Source organism: Neopsephotus bourkii, unplaced genomic scaffold (assembly GCF_033783945.1).
Source record: "Neopsephotus bourkii isolate Nb327-2 ecotype Australia unplaced genomic scaffold, CSIRO-AGI_Nbou_v1 NB_668, whole genome shotgun sequence".
Taxonomy (NCBI): domain Eukaryota; kingdom Metazoa; phylum Chordata; class Aves; order Psittaciformes; family Psittacidae; genus Neopsephotus; species Neopsephotus bourkii.
Genome location: NW_026901167.1, coordinates 2,241,535 through 2,256,909, shown reverse-complemented (window position 1 = coordinate 2,256,909; position 15,375 = coordinate 2,241,535). Strand labels below are relative to the sequence as shown.

The window sequence follows — 15,375 nt, the reverse complement described above, 5'->3', positions numbered from 1 at the left end:
GAGGACAGTGTCTCATCTACTGCTGATTTAATAGTAGTAGTAGTATTAATTATTATTGTTGTTGTTATCATCATCATCATCTTCAGAGGGAGTAGTTCCTTACAAATCAGTCAGCAGTTTCATCAGCTGAGTACCTGGTGTTGAGAAACACCTTGGGTGCTCCATTGAATTCTGGTACTGGAGCCCAGTTCCTAGAGAAGCTCCCGCACTGCCTTTGCCAGTGTAACCCTTTCGTCTCCTGTGAAGCATCTGCCCCTTGCAGCAGCTGTGATCATGCCTTCTTACAGCACAAGTTTCTCTCCAGGCCTCCCCACTTCAGCTTTGGCACCTCAGTTAATGAAATAAATAGCTCAAGTAGCTCATATTCAGCATTTAAATGCACTCAGCAGGCTCAGTATCTGTGAACTAGGAAAACCTGGTGAGAGTGAGGTGGGTACAAGGGCTAGGAGCAGGCATTTGTACCCAGCACTGTGCGTGAGGTGCTGCCCTTCAGTGTGTGTCCTGCTGTCACATTTCTAGAGCCTTCAAATAAACCAAAGCAAAGCCACAGAACAATGTTTCCTTTATTCACAGCAGGTTCCACTGCCTCCCTTCTCTCCCTTGTCCTGTCATCAATAACAGCTTGCTCCACAGTCAGCTTAAAATGCCTCCAGTGTTTTCCTTGGGCCCGTTGAGGACTTGAATTGCAGCAACCAGCCTCACAGATGGCAGCAGTTAGGGCAGACCTGTGTGGGCTTCAGAAAGCTGAGGCCTCCTCAGCTGTCATTGGGATGATGTTGCAAGAGCAGTCCATCAAACACAAGTGGTACAGCAGCAGCAAACAGAGTTAGCATCCCGCAGAAGCGTGCAATGGCTTTCCTGCCGGGGATCTGAAATGGGCACAGATCATCTCCTGTTATTCCCAGGACTGAGAAAGAGCTGGGCTCATGCTGTAGCATCCCCATCACGCATCGCTGCATCGCAATGGCAATGTGGGAAGCATTTCCTTGCCACAGTTTTCTTGCCATCATCTGCAGTTTGTTCACGTTTTATGAACCAAAATGTTTGGAACTTGGATGCAAAACAAAGATGAAAGCGAGCACATCTCTGAATCCATGCGTTCAACTGCTAAGTTCATCTCTAAGGACAACGTGAAGGTATTCCTACAGCCAGTTCTCCCTCATCAGTGATGTCTTAAAAGACATATTAGAAAAGCTACCCATTTGCTTAAACTATGTGGCCATAAGGAAAAGATGATAGTTATCATACCAGGGGATCAGTACTCCCTAGGTGATCCTTCAGACCTGGAGAAAATGTCATCAGTACCAATAAATTGGATATGGGAAAATTCATCCTCTGCATGCACTTTCCCCATGTGCCATCACTGACATGAATGCAAACAACTGGGATGGGAGCACAAAGAGCACGAGGCCATAACCCATAAAAACAGGACTTTAACACACCCAGTACAAATCTCTGCTGCCTGAGTGGTTTGGGGCAGGATAATGGCGTTATTTATGTTGCTGGGCATGCAGGTAACTTTGCTGCATTTAGCAGAAGCAGTCTGGGCTCATGTGAGCAGGATTTGGGTCGTTGCTGCGAGGCATTTTGTATCAGAAACAGCCCCACATACAGGCTTGCTTTCTGAAACAGACTGTTGTTTGGTGTCCAGTCTTGGAGCATCTGTTAATAGTTGGCTCTTAGTATTTAATGTACTGTTTCATTTATAACTCTTGTCTGAGACACCCACTTAAAAGCACATTGCATGGACTGGCTGCCTTGGTGCTTACCTTCTCTTACACTGACCAAGCAACATAAACATTACGAGGCTACTTGACAAACTCAGGATGACTGGAACAAGGATAAATAGCTGCTTGTCCTCTTTTCTGGGTACTGCAAAGATAAATGACAGCAAAGAGGAAAACATTAGCTTGCAGTATGGGTCATATTGCTTCTTACAAAGCTTGGGTTCCAATGCAAACTCAGTGTGTCCAGATTCGTTACCCTACATATATTTATGCCTCTATTGATGTATTTGTTTATGTATTTCTATGTTTTTAAATGTATTTATTTATCTGTTACAGATGTGTGCCAGGTATATGTTACAGGGTAACATCCTTCAGGGTAACATCTGTTCTGCACATGAGTGTAGTCACCACTCTGTGCCTCTTCCCCACATTGTGCGTTTTGCAGCAGGGCCAGTGCACATGGGGACAGCCCTAAGGAGCCCACAGGGTGCAAAGATGCTCTCTGTGGTGCGGGACAGCGGGAGGATGCTTGTGGAGAGACTCCGAGTACCCCATGCCCTCTTCTGCAAAGCCCTCACTGCCCCATCCCGCAGAGAAAGGCGTTGGTCCAGAAGCATTAACCGTTGGGGTTTGCCTGCTCATTGCACAGGGGATGCACAGCTGTAGGAACGGCTGTGCTGGAGCAGGCTGAGGGTGTAACTAAACCAGGATCCCGCCTCCAGTGCTGGGCAGCAGCAGATGCCCACGGCAGCCGTCAGCGCTTGGTCCCGAACAGGCTTTATAAAGGATGCAAAAGAAAGGCGGGCTGTGTTGGGGTCCGTACCAGAGAAGCACTCCCGTGTCCACTCGCTCCAAAAGCCCTGGTCCGCACAGAAGATGTTTGTTCTCCCCCTGACCCGAGCGCACGAGACGCGGCTTTGGTTTGCTCTGTAAACCGTTAGCGTGGTCTCCAGCTGGGTGGACACCGACTGGGGAGCAAACAGAAAGAACAAACGTCAGGGAGTGCCGGGGCACCACCACCAGCGCTGCGGTCGCTGGACGGGCTCTGCAAACACTGGGTTATGTTCGGGCAGAGAAGCTGTGGCTGCCCCATCCCTGGCAGTGCTCAAGGCCACGTTGGACACAGGGGCTTGGAGCAAGCTGCTCCAGTGGAAGGGGTCCCTGCCCGTGGCAGGGGTTGGAGCTGGAGGAGCTTTGAGGTCCATTTAGCCCCAACCATTCTGGGATTCTCTGATCCTTTATGATTAATTTTTGCTACTTTTGCCACCAAAACAGCACCCAGGTAACGCACAAGGGAAAAGCATCATAGAAGCACAGAAGACGTTGTGTCCTGGGCTGCTTCCTTGGGGAGTTTAGAATTACAGTTTTGTTGTCTCAGGTTGTGCTGCCATGCTCAGCAAAACAAACCCCAACAACCCTCATATCTTGCCGATGACAGCTCTCTGGGATAACAGGCAGGGGCCTGAGGGAGCATCTCTGAGACTCACACTGGGATCTTTGACTGCTAAAGGAAACGCTGCAGCTGGGGGTCAGGGTGTTCAGTAGGAACACGTGCAGTGAAGCAGCTGATAGCGTTTACCCCTGAGGAGAAGGATTGGGGTGTTGGGTGAGGAGAAGCTCCCCATGACCCGGCTTCAGTGAGTGCCTGAGCCCAGAACCCCCCTGTGTGCTGGGTGCACCCCCAGAGCGTGAGCAGCAGCTCAGGGAGGGGATCCTGCCCCTCTGCTGTGCTCTGGGGAGATCCCCCCTGCAGCCCTGGTCCAGCTCTGGGGCAGCAGCACAAGAGGGACCTGGAGCTGTTGGAGTGAGTGCAGAGGAGGCCATGGAGATGCTGTGAGGGCTGGAGCAGCTCTGCTCTGGAGCCAGGCTGAGAGAGCTGGGCTGGGGCAGCCTGGAGAAGAGAAGGCTCCTGAAGGGGAGACCTTAGAGCAGTCTTTCAGTGCTTAAAAGGAGCCTATGAGAAGGATGGGGAGAGATTTTTCAGCAGGGGCTGTTGCAGCAGGACGAGGGGTGATGGGTTTAGTCTGAAAGAGGGAGATTGAGGCTGGATGTGAGGAAGAAACTTTGTAGAGTGAGGGTGGTAAAATCCTGGCACAGGGTGCCCAGAGAAGCTGCGGCTGCCCCATCCCTGGAGACATTGCAGGCCAGGCTGGATGTGGTTCTGAGCAACCTGGTCTGGTTGAACATGTCCCTGCTCATGGCAGGGGTTGGACTGGATGAGCTTTGGAGGTTCCTTCCCACCCAAACCAGTCTGTGATCTGTGGTTCTCCCCCAGCAGCACCAGCTCATGCCCCTGCACACACTATCCACAGCTCGGTGCACGCCCCAGTTCCCCGGCTGCCTCCGCACAGCAGCCATGGGCAGGGCTCCCCCATCCCAGCCCGTGGGCACGGTGCGCGCTGTCCCTACCGCCCAGGAAGCCTCGTCCTGCCCAGCATCCTCCGCCAGCTGAACCTCGTACTCCAGGCACGGGGCCGGTGTTCTGCCCCTTGGGGGGGTCCATGCGAGGTGGAGCTCCTGGGGCGCAGGCATGGAAAGCACCAGCTGCTCCGGGGGGGAGGGCTTGGCTAGTGGGGAGCGGAGAGAGGGAAGGTCAAGAGGAGCAATCAAACACCTTCAGTTACCACCAACAGCCTCTGCCCCTCCTGCTCGCCGATGGGGTTTCTGGGCTCCCATCGCCATCAGCCACAGCCTGCAGGAGCGGATGGCACCGGGCTGCAGGGTGAGTTCACCTCACCCTGGTGTGTGTGCTGCGCTAGGGCCTTGTGCTGGGCCGTGATGCCGGGGCTTTGGAACGCTGTGGTGTGAGCCCTGTGCTTGGTGCACAGCCTGGCCCCTGTAACGGAGCACTCTCTGCGTCCCCAAGGGGCTCTGGTTTATGTCAGCTGCCCAAAGCCACACATGAAGCACACACAGCACTAACTGCATCCAGACATCGTGTTCGTTAGCCAGGGGCTCAGCTGCAGGACTAATGAGTAAATGCATCAGTGTGGTAAGTGCCCCTAACAGTGAGTGGATGTGCTGGGTGATCCATCATGCTGTGCGCTCCTTCCTTTCCCTGCCTCTGATGTCTGAAATGCATCGTTCCTCTGCAGACCCCATCACACTTTGCACTCAGTTATCCCCAGCCCTTAGCCTGCTTTGAACAGCAAACCCAAAGCGCTCTTCTGTGCTTGCAGGAGCAGAGCAGTGATTTCAGTTCCAGCATGAGGACATGAAACCAGCTCTGTGCTGGTGCTCCTAGAGCCAAGAAACCCATAGAGGGGCTCTTCATCAGGCACTGGAGCAGTAGGACAAGGGGTGATGGGTTCAAACTGAAGCAGATTGGGTTGGAACTGAGGCAGAAGCTCTTCCCCAGTGCCCTGCTGCTCCCCTGTCGGTGTTACCTAGGTTGTGAAGGCGAAGGGTGATGTACAAGGGCCGGAGCAGCGCCGTGCCCGCCGAGCCATTGACACAGATGCTCAGATCCTTATATTCTGCCTGGCTGAGGTTCTGCAGCACGCAGCCGATGTTCATCCTGTGCTCCTGAACGTAGCTGTCACACTGCAGCACGTGCTCCAGCCCCTCGTACCTGGTGTGGGGTGGGAAAAGAGAAAGAACCAGAGCAATGGCATTGACTGCTTGGGTGAGGCCTTAGCCTCAGGTGTTGCCTGTATCCTGCCTACCCCTTGCCTTCCACAGAGCAGTGCTGTGCCGTGGTCACCAGCTCCCAGGCTGCTCTGGAGGCTGTGTCAGGCTCTCTCGGAACACAGGAGGCCTCACAAGGTGCCGCTGTGTGAGCAGAGCCTGGGCAGGATGCGGCCCCTCCGTATGGAGACACTTGTCCTCCGCGGGGGCACACAGAGCACCACCAGCTCTGGGGCTGCAGAATGGTCCCGTCCCCAGGCAGCCTGTGCACACCTGAATGGCATGAGTGTTAACCTGAGTGTGGGCAGGTCCTGCACCTGCATGGCCATGTACTGGAAACCAGCGGTGGAGCAAGGAAGGAGTTAGGGTTGGGCTGAAGGGACCTTAACGCTCATCCAGTCCAACCCCTGCCACTAGAGAGCTTGCTCCATCCCTCTGGTGGTTTCTGGGTTCCTCCTCTGGACCCTCTCCACCAGGTCCATGTCTTCTCCACTGAGGACTCCGGAGCTGGATGCAGCACTGCAGGGGGTGCGAGAGGCAGCATCCCCTCCCTTGACCCGCTGACCATGGGATGCGGCCCAGGACACAACTGGCCTGGGCTGCAAGTGCACCCTGAACCCTTGAGCTGGTGCACTGGAGGCAGGGCTGGATCAGCCTCTGCTCTGCACCTAAGGGAAGCCTCCATGCACAGCACACGGTGTCTGGGGAAAGGCTTCATGTGGCCATGCTATAAGTGACTCACAGGGAGCAGAGGATGCCATGGCTGTGTTCCCACCCGTTATACAATGGGACCCGGGTCCAGCTGCTGGGGTTTGCTGCAGGCACTTGAGCAGGGTGGGTTTGGGGAGGTGGCTGTGGTTTGGTGGGTTCTTTTAGGCACAAATCAGAATTTCCATGGTTTCTTTCCAGCAGACCTTTGTAGTCAGGAAAATGGTTCAAAATCAGGGGGTTTGGTTTGTAGACTGATGCCAAGAGCTGTGTGGAAGCTATTTCTGAACAGCAACAAAGGCAGGAAACCAAATGATCTTCTAACTAGAAATCTTCGTCTTGTATCATAGGACTGGGAGCACAAGTACAGCATTTATTGTCCAAAGCCAGCAAGTCTGACTTTGTTTCTCTTGCAGAACAGAGTCATGGGGCAGCAGGATGAAAGAAGCAACTGAGAAACATGCATTATTACTACCTTTTGGCAGCACTGTTTGCTTGTATGAGATGTGCTAGTGCTATGAAGATATACCTGAAGAATAAAACTGCTAGTTGCCAGGAAGCCCTGCTCTTTCTATAGGGTTCACTGAGCTTGGTAACCTCCTGATGAACCCATCCTATAGAGATATATGTGCTGTGACCAAGGGAAATGTGCAGCCAAGATGATCCAGGTAGGTTCAGCAAAGGGAAAGGAGAAGGCTGCGTGGTGAACAATATGCAGAAAGCACTCCTTAGGGGGGAATACAGGGGAAAGGAGGATGGGAGAAGGCGTTTCCTGTGGAAGGTCAGCAGGGATTTAGTATTTCCTTGCCAGAAGGAATATGTTGCTTGGAGCATTATTTCAGCTCATTCTGGATGGATCATGTAATAGCACTGCCAGCCATAAAAGCATATTTTCCATGGCATTTTAGTACCCTGAGTGGTTCACTTGGTTGCTGCCTGGATGCTCTGTCTATCTTGCTGATACATACCAATAATAGAGTCCATAATGGACACTGTGAGGAGTGAGGAGACCAGGTTGCCAAGTGCACTTGAGGTATTCCCAGTCATGATAGATGCAGTGGAAATTCTGAACCCCTGATTCCAGTTTTCCTGCCAAATGAGAAGGAAATAACCGCTATTCAGCCAGGTACCAGTCAGGCCCAGCAGCAAGAGCGTTCTACCTCTTTGAACAATTGTGTGCTGCACTTGAAAGATAAGGCTGCCAAGCACTGTGTTTCTTATAAAAACCAGTTCACTGGACCTAAGGCAGGAAGAACCATGCCCGACCTCTGCATTCAGCAATGGAGCTCGTGTTGTGAACCCAGCAGAGCTTGGGTACAGGTGGAGGAACACGAGCCCCAGGTATCCACCAGCACAGGCACTGGAAGCCGAGATGCTCTGGTGTCTTACACCTCAACAAGCCCTGCAATGGTTTACCCACCCAGCAACCCAGTGGCTCATGCAAAATCATCAGCGCCAGGTACCAAAGGCTGCTCCTAACCTTGCAGTGGGACCTGAAAGGTGGCATAGATCCAGTCACTGTGCACCTCCACACCGTCCGTACAGCGCCCTTCCAGCAGTGTCTGGACCCTCACTTCAGCAATCCTGCTGAGGTCAAAGCCAACTCTGACTTTGAGCTTCTTAGTAAAAATCACCTGGGTGAAAGACAGACTTCATCAGCACCGGTTCTGCCCCCGGGTGGGTGCAGGGTTAGCTGTACTCCCATGGTGTGTTCTCCAGTCCCACACTGATTCTTCTTGATCTTATCTGGCCTTTGGCGCGGTGTCAGAGGTGGGCTGTTTTTTCCTGCTTTGTAGATCTGTTTTGTATAAGACACTTTTATTACTTGTGATTTAGGGAACTCTGACATGGTTATTAGAACTGTGTTTGCTTTCCTTTGTGCTTGTTAAATGCCAGTTGAGATCATCACAGAAGAATCTGCACAGCTGCATGACCGAGTGTGATGTGCATCATGACTGAGGTCAGGTCAAAGAGCCCCTCACAATTACAATCCATAGCTGAAACAGGATGTTAGGCACTGTGCTCTTCCATCCCTGCAGGTTCCCATGGGATGCGTGGGCCAAAACCCATTTCATAGAACCATAGAACCCCAGCTCCAACCCCTGGGCACCCTGTGCCAGCGCCTCAGCACCCTCACAGGGAAGAGCTTCTGCCTAAGAGCTCAGCTCAGTCTCCCCTCGGGCAGGTTCAAGCCATTCCCCTTGCCCTGTCCCTACATCCCTTGTCCCCAGCCCCTCTCCAGGTTTCCTGCAGCCCCTTTAGGCACTGGAGCTGCTCTAAGGTCTCCCCTTCAGGAGCCTTCTCTTCTCCAGGCTGCCCCAGCCCAGCTCTCTCAGCCTGGCTCCAGAGCAGAGCTGCTCCAGCCCTCGCAGCTGCTATTGCCCTGCTGCACATCAATGAGAGATCATTTTATGAGAGAGCTGCATTGGTCAGTGGTATCCCTGGATAAGGGGACTGTTGGAGCATTAGGATAATGAATTAAATGTAATCTTTTATATATTCACCACTTTGCATCCATAAGGATCTGCTGACACCAAGTTTTGGTTTAAGTTCCCTAAAGACTTTCTAGTGGCTGTTGTGCCTCCTACAGTGAGGGCTGCTCCAGGATATTACTGGACCATTTTTAGCAGCAAGCACCACACCCTCTGACAGAAATAGCCCCTTCTCTGGCTGCATTTCAGACCACATCCCCATCTGACACAAGATCCAAACCCCTGGAGCAGTCTGGCTTGTTCATGGAAAGCTGGAACTGCTTTGGTGCTGCCCCTCCTCAAAATGCAAACAGGAACTGCTGCAGGACTAAAGGCAGAACAATACCCTGGGCGTAAGAGGGTTAACCTGAGCTCTGTCTCACCTTCCAGTCTCTGTCCCCAGCGCTGTGGTGTTCAATCCTGTATTTTACTGTGCACTCGTTGAAGGTCTGGGCAGCGGGTGGAGGTTTCCACTGTATATCGAGGGAGCCCAGGAGGCCAGGGTCAGTGATGTGCAGGTCTTGTGGGGGAGCAGCTGCATTGGAAACAAAGCAGGGAGGAAACCAGAGTGTGGAGGCAAAGGGAACAAACACAAACCCCTTGTGGGACTGGGTGACCTGAGGAGTGGGGCTGCTGGGCCAGGTCCAGCCCTGGCTGTGTAACATGCACAAGCACAGAAGAGCCACTGAAGGGCCAATGAAAAGGCACAAAGGATGCTCCACCTTTGGTGCTCTCAACTCATGGTATTTACTGACTGAGCATCCTCGCAGGCTCCTTCAGCACACAGCAACACAGGATGCCAGGTCACAGCGTGCTGCCATCCCCAACCATCACAGACACAAACCACCCACCCTGCTTTAAATATCCCAGTATATTATAGAATCATGAGAACAAAACGAGAAAAAACAAGCAGCAGGAAAGCAGAGAGTTAAAATCACTGTTATTTTGTACATCAGCTGTACAAAGTGTGCTTTTACAATCAATCCGGCTTTTATTAAGCTGTTGTAAGGTACTATCATGTTAATAGATCAGTACATATCATGGATGAATTCTGTACTAAGACTTGCTGCCTCAAAGCCCAGCTGTGTGCAGAGCTGTCATGGACAAAAGCTGTTTGGCTGTCCAGTTTTGTTGGTTAAATGAAATCAGGTTTTGTACATCAGCAGTGATTTTCTCCCCTCCCTATAGCTGAGGTTATCCAGATCCATTGGGGTTTCTGCACATTCACCGCATGACACCTGTTTGTCCCAGTGATTTGGAGCCCATCTCCTCCAGTGCCAGTCCAGCATGGTCACCACTTCTCTCTTTGAGTCTGGCCATCAGGTCACTGCTTCTCTGCCCCGTTTTGTGTGTCCCTATCGGGATTTACACCATTTTTTCCTTCTGTTTGTAAATAATCTCCCCATGGAAGCAGACCCCGAGAGCAGATTCCAGCAGGAGATGATGACAGAAATCAGACTTCATTGTGCTCCTTGGGAAGCTTGCAGAGAACATCCCTGCAGGATTTATTTCTCCCAAATGAAGCACACCTCAGGCAGTAATCTTAAGATCCCACTTTTCCCAGCTTGTCAGTCTCAGGGGGAATTTGTTGTTATGTGAGATGGCAAAGCAGGGCCCCATGCAGTGCATAGGGGAGCCATGAACAACAGACTGTTGTATTCTCTTCCCTTGTTATTTCCTCTTATCATTATTGTTGTTGGTGGGAGTCGGGTTTGGAAAAGAACTGTCGTGGTTTAACCCCAGCCAGACAGCTTTTCACTCACTCCCTCCCCCCCCTTCTTGCCCTCCCCCTATTCCCGGAGGGACAGAGAGGAGAATCAGAAAGAATGCAACTCCCACAGGTTGAGATAAGAACAGTTTAGTAACTGAGGTATAACACAAATCACTGCTGCTACCACCAATAATAGTAATGATAAAGGAAATAACAAGGGACGAGAATACAACATCTTATCACCAGCTGACCGATAACTCTCCCCCCCAGCCTGACCAAGCACCGACCGATACCTCCTCCAACCCTGCAGTCCCAGCCCTTCCGGGTAACTCTCCGTTACCTCCTGGCCATGATGTGCTGTGCTATGGAATACCTCTTGGGTCAGTTTGGGTCAGGTGTCCTGTCCCTGCTTCCTCCCGGCTCCCCTCCTCCCTGGCAGAGCATGAGGCTCACAAAGTCCTTGGCCCAACCAGAACATCATTGTTATCAGCTCTGTTCCCAGCCCGAAAGTCAAACCACAGCACTGCACCAGCTACCAAGGAAGAGAAAAATGACTGCTACTGCTAAACCTAGGACACAGGATTACACAGCCAACTATCCTCACCCACATCACTCGTACCAAGCAGGGGACTAGAGATGCTCTATTTCATAGAACCACAGACTGGTTTGGGTGGGAAGGGACCTCCAAAGCTCATCCAGTCCAACCCCTGCAATGGGCAGGGACATGTTCAACCAGACCAGGTTGCTCAGAACCACATCCAGCCTGGCCTGCAATGTCTCCAGGGATGGGGCATCCACCACCTCTCTGGGCACCCTGTGCCAGGATTTTACCACCCTCACTCTACAAAGTTTCTTCCTCACATCCAGCCTCAAACTCCCTCTTTTAGTTTAAACCCATCACTCCTCGTCCTGCTGCAGCAGCCCCTGCTGAGGTGTCCCCCCCCCCCCACCATTGCCATGGATGCAGCTTGCAGAGCAGAAAGTGTTATCCCCCAGTTCTGAGCAAGCTGCTGTAAGTGGAAGGTGTCCCTGTCCGTGGCAGGGGTTGGAGCTGGGTGAGCTTTAAGGTCCTTCCAGTACAAACCAGACTGGGATTCTGTGATCCTTACACCTATAGCACAGTCTGTCTGCTCGGACCATGCTCAGGAGCATTGAGGTACCCAAGTGGTATTTGCTCTGTCCCAGCCTTGCACCTGGTAACTGTTATCCATAGATTTCCTGGGCACCAAAGGCAGTCCCTGCTCCTTTGAGGTTACTCAGAACGATGCCCACCGAGCCCCCGGTGCACGTACACGGTGTCACAGGGCTGCGCAGCCACTGCTCGCTGTAACACACACACGAGCAAAGCCTCAGTGAAGGACTGGCTTCAGCCCCAGCCCGAGCCGATGCAGAGCGCGCGTTGGGCAGCGGCACGGCCGCACGCCGGCCCTTACCTGCAGCGTGGGAGGAGGAGGAGGAGGAGGAGGAAGATGCTGCGGCGCAGCCCCACACCAGCGCTGTGGAGAGAGCACAGAGCCACCGGGAAGCCATCGGGAACGGGGACAGGAGCGGCTGTGCTGGCCGGTGCCTGGTGTCCTGCGGGCCGCGGGGGCTGGATGGGGAGAGCAGAGCTGAAGGGCTCCGGCGCTGACAGCAGGCGCCTTTGTACCCCTCGCCGAGGGTGATTAATGCTTTCCCAGGGGAGCCCCATGTGTCAGCCTGGGATGGGAGCACAGGGCTGAGCCTGCCTCCCGGTGAACGCGTTTCTGCTGCCTCAGCACATTCTCGCCGGGCTCGTCAGCCCCGTCCCTCGGTCACCACCGGCGCAGCTTCCACGGAACAGGGACACAGCCGTGCCCTGCCGAGCCCGCGATCGCCGACATCCCCACTGCGATAAAGGCAGCAGGGCAGAGTGCCCAGCCCCGCCGTAGCCCCTGCGCAGCTCATGCAAGCATCGCCAGTGATTGCGGTGCTCCTGTGTCAGGGTTTGAGGGCTAAAGAGAAGAAGCGATGCAGGAAGGGAATTTCCCTTCCAATTCACCCTCCAACAGAAAGGGGAGCAATAGGAATGCTCATGAGGAGTCCTCTTAGGATCGTGTTTTAAGGGGACAGAGTTCTCTTCCTGAGCAGGTCTGCTGGGGGCACTGAGGGAGAGGAGCAGTTTCAGGGGGGGGCTTTCCCTTCCTGTAGGTTTCGTGCTGAGTCGCTGCCTATGGGCACGCCAGCCCAGGCTGCTGCCCTGCGCCAGAAAGCACATGGATTGCAGGTAGAAAGAATTGGGTTTTCTTTCATTGTTACATATAGGTACAGGTATAGGTATAGAGCAGATAGAGAGCAGGGAACAGAGAGACAGCGGTTAGATATAGATACATACAGATGATATATAGACAAATATATAGGTGTATAGATACAAATATAGAATCATAGAATAGTTAGGGTTGGAAAGGACCTTAAGATCCAGATCTATACTAGCTATGGATATAGATATATAGCTATAGATTCAGACCTATACTAGATCTGGATATAGATATCAATCTTACTGAAAGCTTAAGGCCACTGCTCGAACTCTGTGTAAGAACACAGCAACATCCATGTGATCACAGGGCGCATCACTGAGCTCCTTCCCGATCACAAACTCCCTTCGCAGTGTCCATGGCCTCCCAGGTCCTCCTGAGGCACAGCTGCTTCCTCCTCAGCACCGGCAGCTCTGGTGCAGTCGTGCAGAACTGGGGTCTGCTGAATGCAGAGCTCCCAGTGAGGGGTGGTTGGGGGGAGCTGAGGTTTGGGCCCACAGAACCCCTCAGTGTTCGGGTCAGCAGTGGCTCAGGGGAGCCGGAGGGGGCAGGGGGACTGAAGTTACCCCCAATTTGTAACTGGCAACACGTGGCAGCAATTACAAATACAGGAATTTTAACTGCTCGTTTTCAACATAAACTGATACCAAATCCTCCTGCGTCCATCGCATCCGCATAAGCGATACCAGTAACTTTCTGTTTGAAATGAGAGCGGATGGAGATGTTCCAGTGGGAAAGAATGACTGGAATTGCTTCCTAACATACCAAATAGGACATAAACCTTGTGTCAGTAAAAACCTGGGACAGGTCCCATAGCTGAGTCCGAGGATAGAGCAGCCTTACAGAGCTGGGGGCAGCAGCAGCTCTGACTCGGAGCACACGAATGTCGGTGGAGGAAGCACTCTCCATTCCCGCACAGCTCAGTTCATGCGTTCACAAGGCGAGTAAAAGCAAACAAAGACTCGCATGGAAGCTCCCAAACCAGCCCAAAGCTCTTACCTGGCCCTCCCAGCGCGCAGGGCCCGTCTGTGCTGGGCGCTGAGCTCCTCCGCAGCGCCGGGACCGCGCAGCTCCGAACTCTGCATCTCCCAGGGATGTGCAGGGTTTTAAAGAGGCCCAGCAGGGATCCGGTGGCACATTGCAAAGGCCACACGACCAGAGGCTTTACTAAGGCAGCCCCAGAGAGGGCACTGCTGGGACTGAGGAGGTGCCGGCGGTAACTGCAGCTCCAGCTGCGCTCAGGGAGTCCGAGGCTCGTTGGAGTGTTTAAATGACTCATGACAATGAAAACCAAATGGCTCAATCAGTGCAGGCTGCTTGCAAGCTCCTCGCCGCGGTGGCCCTATCAGCACCTCGTCCCCTGCGGCTCCGGGCAGTGGCCCCCCAGCTCCAGCCCTGCTTTGACCCCCCCAGTCCGGCTGCTCCTGCCCCTCGGGGCTATGTAGGACATACACAGAATTATCCATCCTTTTCCAGCTCTTCTATGGGCTGGGCACACCAGCACAGCTCGTCACAACCTGCTCTGGTGGAACCTGTCCCCGCCCATGGAACTGGATGAGCCTGAAGGTCCCTTCCAACCCAGACCATTCCGTGATTCTATGAACATGGCACTCACATGGCCTCGCCTGACACCATTTAATTCATCCTCTTCCCCTGCATCCCCCTGTGAGCCCTCCCTGACCCATTGCAAGGCACGCTTGTTTCAACAAGCTGAGTACGGGACCAGCCAGGCTCATGAGTGGTAATACAAGATGGGTCATCCCCATGTTGCCCTGTGTGTTAAGGGAAGTTGGGCGCAGCAATTCCCCCGAGGAGGGATGATAAAGGATGCTTTGGAAAGAGCAGGGCTGTGGTGCACGTGTCCCAGTAAGCAATGGGCTGGGACTGGATCTGCCCATGGCCACGTTTGGGTGTATTGAGAAACCATTCAGAGACAGTAAGAACATGAAAACAGCATCAGGCACCGAAGGAGCACATCACCTTTGTGGGGCAGGGAGAAAACAACCTCCCAGCCCCTCTACAAGACCTGTGGTATTGCTGCTTGAATTGATGCCCGAATTAATGTGTTATTGCTTCCCAGCTGGAGTCAGTGGGAATGTTTTGGAACAGCAAAGGCAGGATCAGGCTTCTTTCCCCTTCCCAGTCATCCTCCCCATCTCACAGTGTGCACACAGGTAGACAATGTGCTTGCACGGGCACTGCTGCCAGTGGGTGTGCAGACCTGACAGAGGCACAATCCCTTTTCAGGTGTGAAACCATTCCCATTCCCATTGGATGGGGCTTGGAGCAAGCTGCTCTAGTGGAAGGTGTCCCTGTCTGTGGCAGGGGTTGGAACTGGATGAGTTTTAAGGTCCCTTCCAACAGGCTGGGATTCTATGGTTCTGTGAAGGCAGTGGGGGCTTTACCTGTGGCTGGAGACCACTGAAGGGGTGAACAGCCCCTTGCTTTGCATCTTCCAAAGAGCGAGCAGTAGAAATGGGTAGCACAAACCCCTCTGCCTTGAGCACCCTGTGCATACTGGCTGTGAGCGGGTTATGGGTGAGCTCTCCCTTCACTGCAATTGGCTGTTTTCCTTCTGACTTTCTGCAAAGGCCAGGGGAAAACAAGTCCTTTGCTGCTGGTAAATGTATGGCCCTGCTGTCGGGGTTGTGCAAGGTTAACGTTTAACAGCCATGGATTTTTCATTGTGTAAGCTACTTACTTAAGCCGAAAAGGCCACATTGGACAGATCATCTGAAACAGACGAAGCTCATTTCCCAGTAGGGTGAATGCCAGTTTCTGAGTGCTGGAATGGGGTCAGTTCCTGAGAAAATTGGACTGGAAAAAAGCAGAGCTGGGATTTGCAGGAACCAGGCTCC

The 15,375-nt window shown here is 53.0% G+C and overlaps 1 protein-coding gene across 1 annotated transcript; it reads right to left on the bottom strand.

Moving 5' to 3' along the window:
• Nucleotides 1-545: 545 nt before the first annotated feature.
• IL13RA2 (interleukin 13 receptor subunit alpha 2) lies at nt 546-13,655 on the bottom strand. Its single transcript, XM_061353289.1, has 10 exons — nt 13,517-13,655; nt 11,678-11,835; nt 8,917-9,068; nt 7,543-7,696; nt 7,031-7,151; nt 5,114-5,298; nt 4,137-4,294; nt 2,551-2,695; nt 1,770-1,872; nt 546-869 (listed from the first exon to the last, which is right to left on the bottom strand). Exons 1-10 carry the CDS (start codon nt 13,600-13,602, stop codon nt 827-829), a joined length of 1,305 nt encoding a protein of 434 aa, XP_061209273.1. The 5' UTR covers nt 13,603-13,655; the 3' UTR covers nt 546-826.
• Between the last annotated feature and the right edge of the window lie 1,720 nt (nt 13,656-15,375).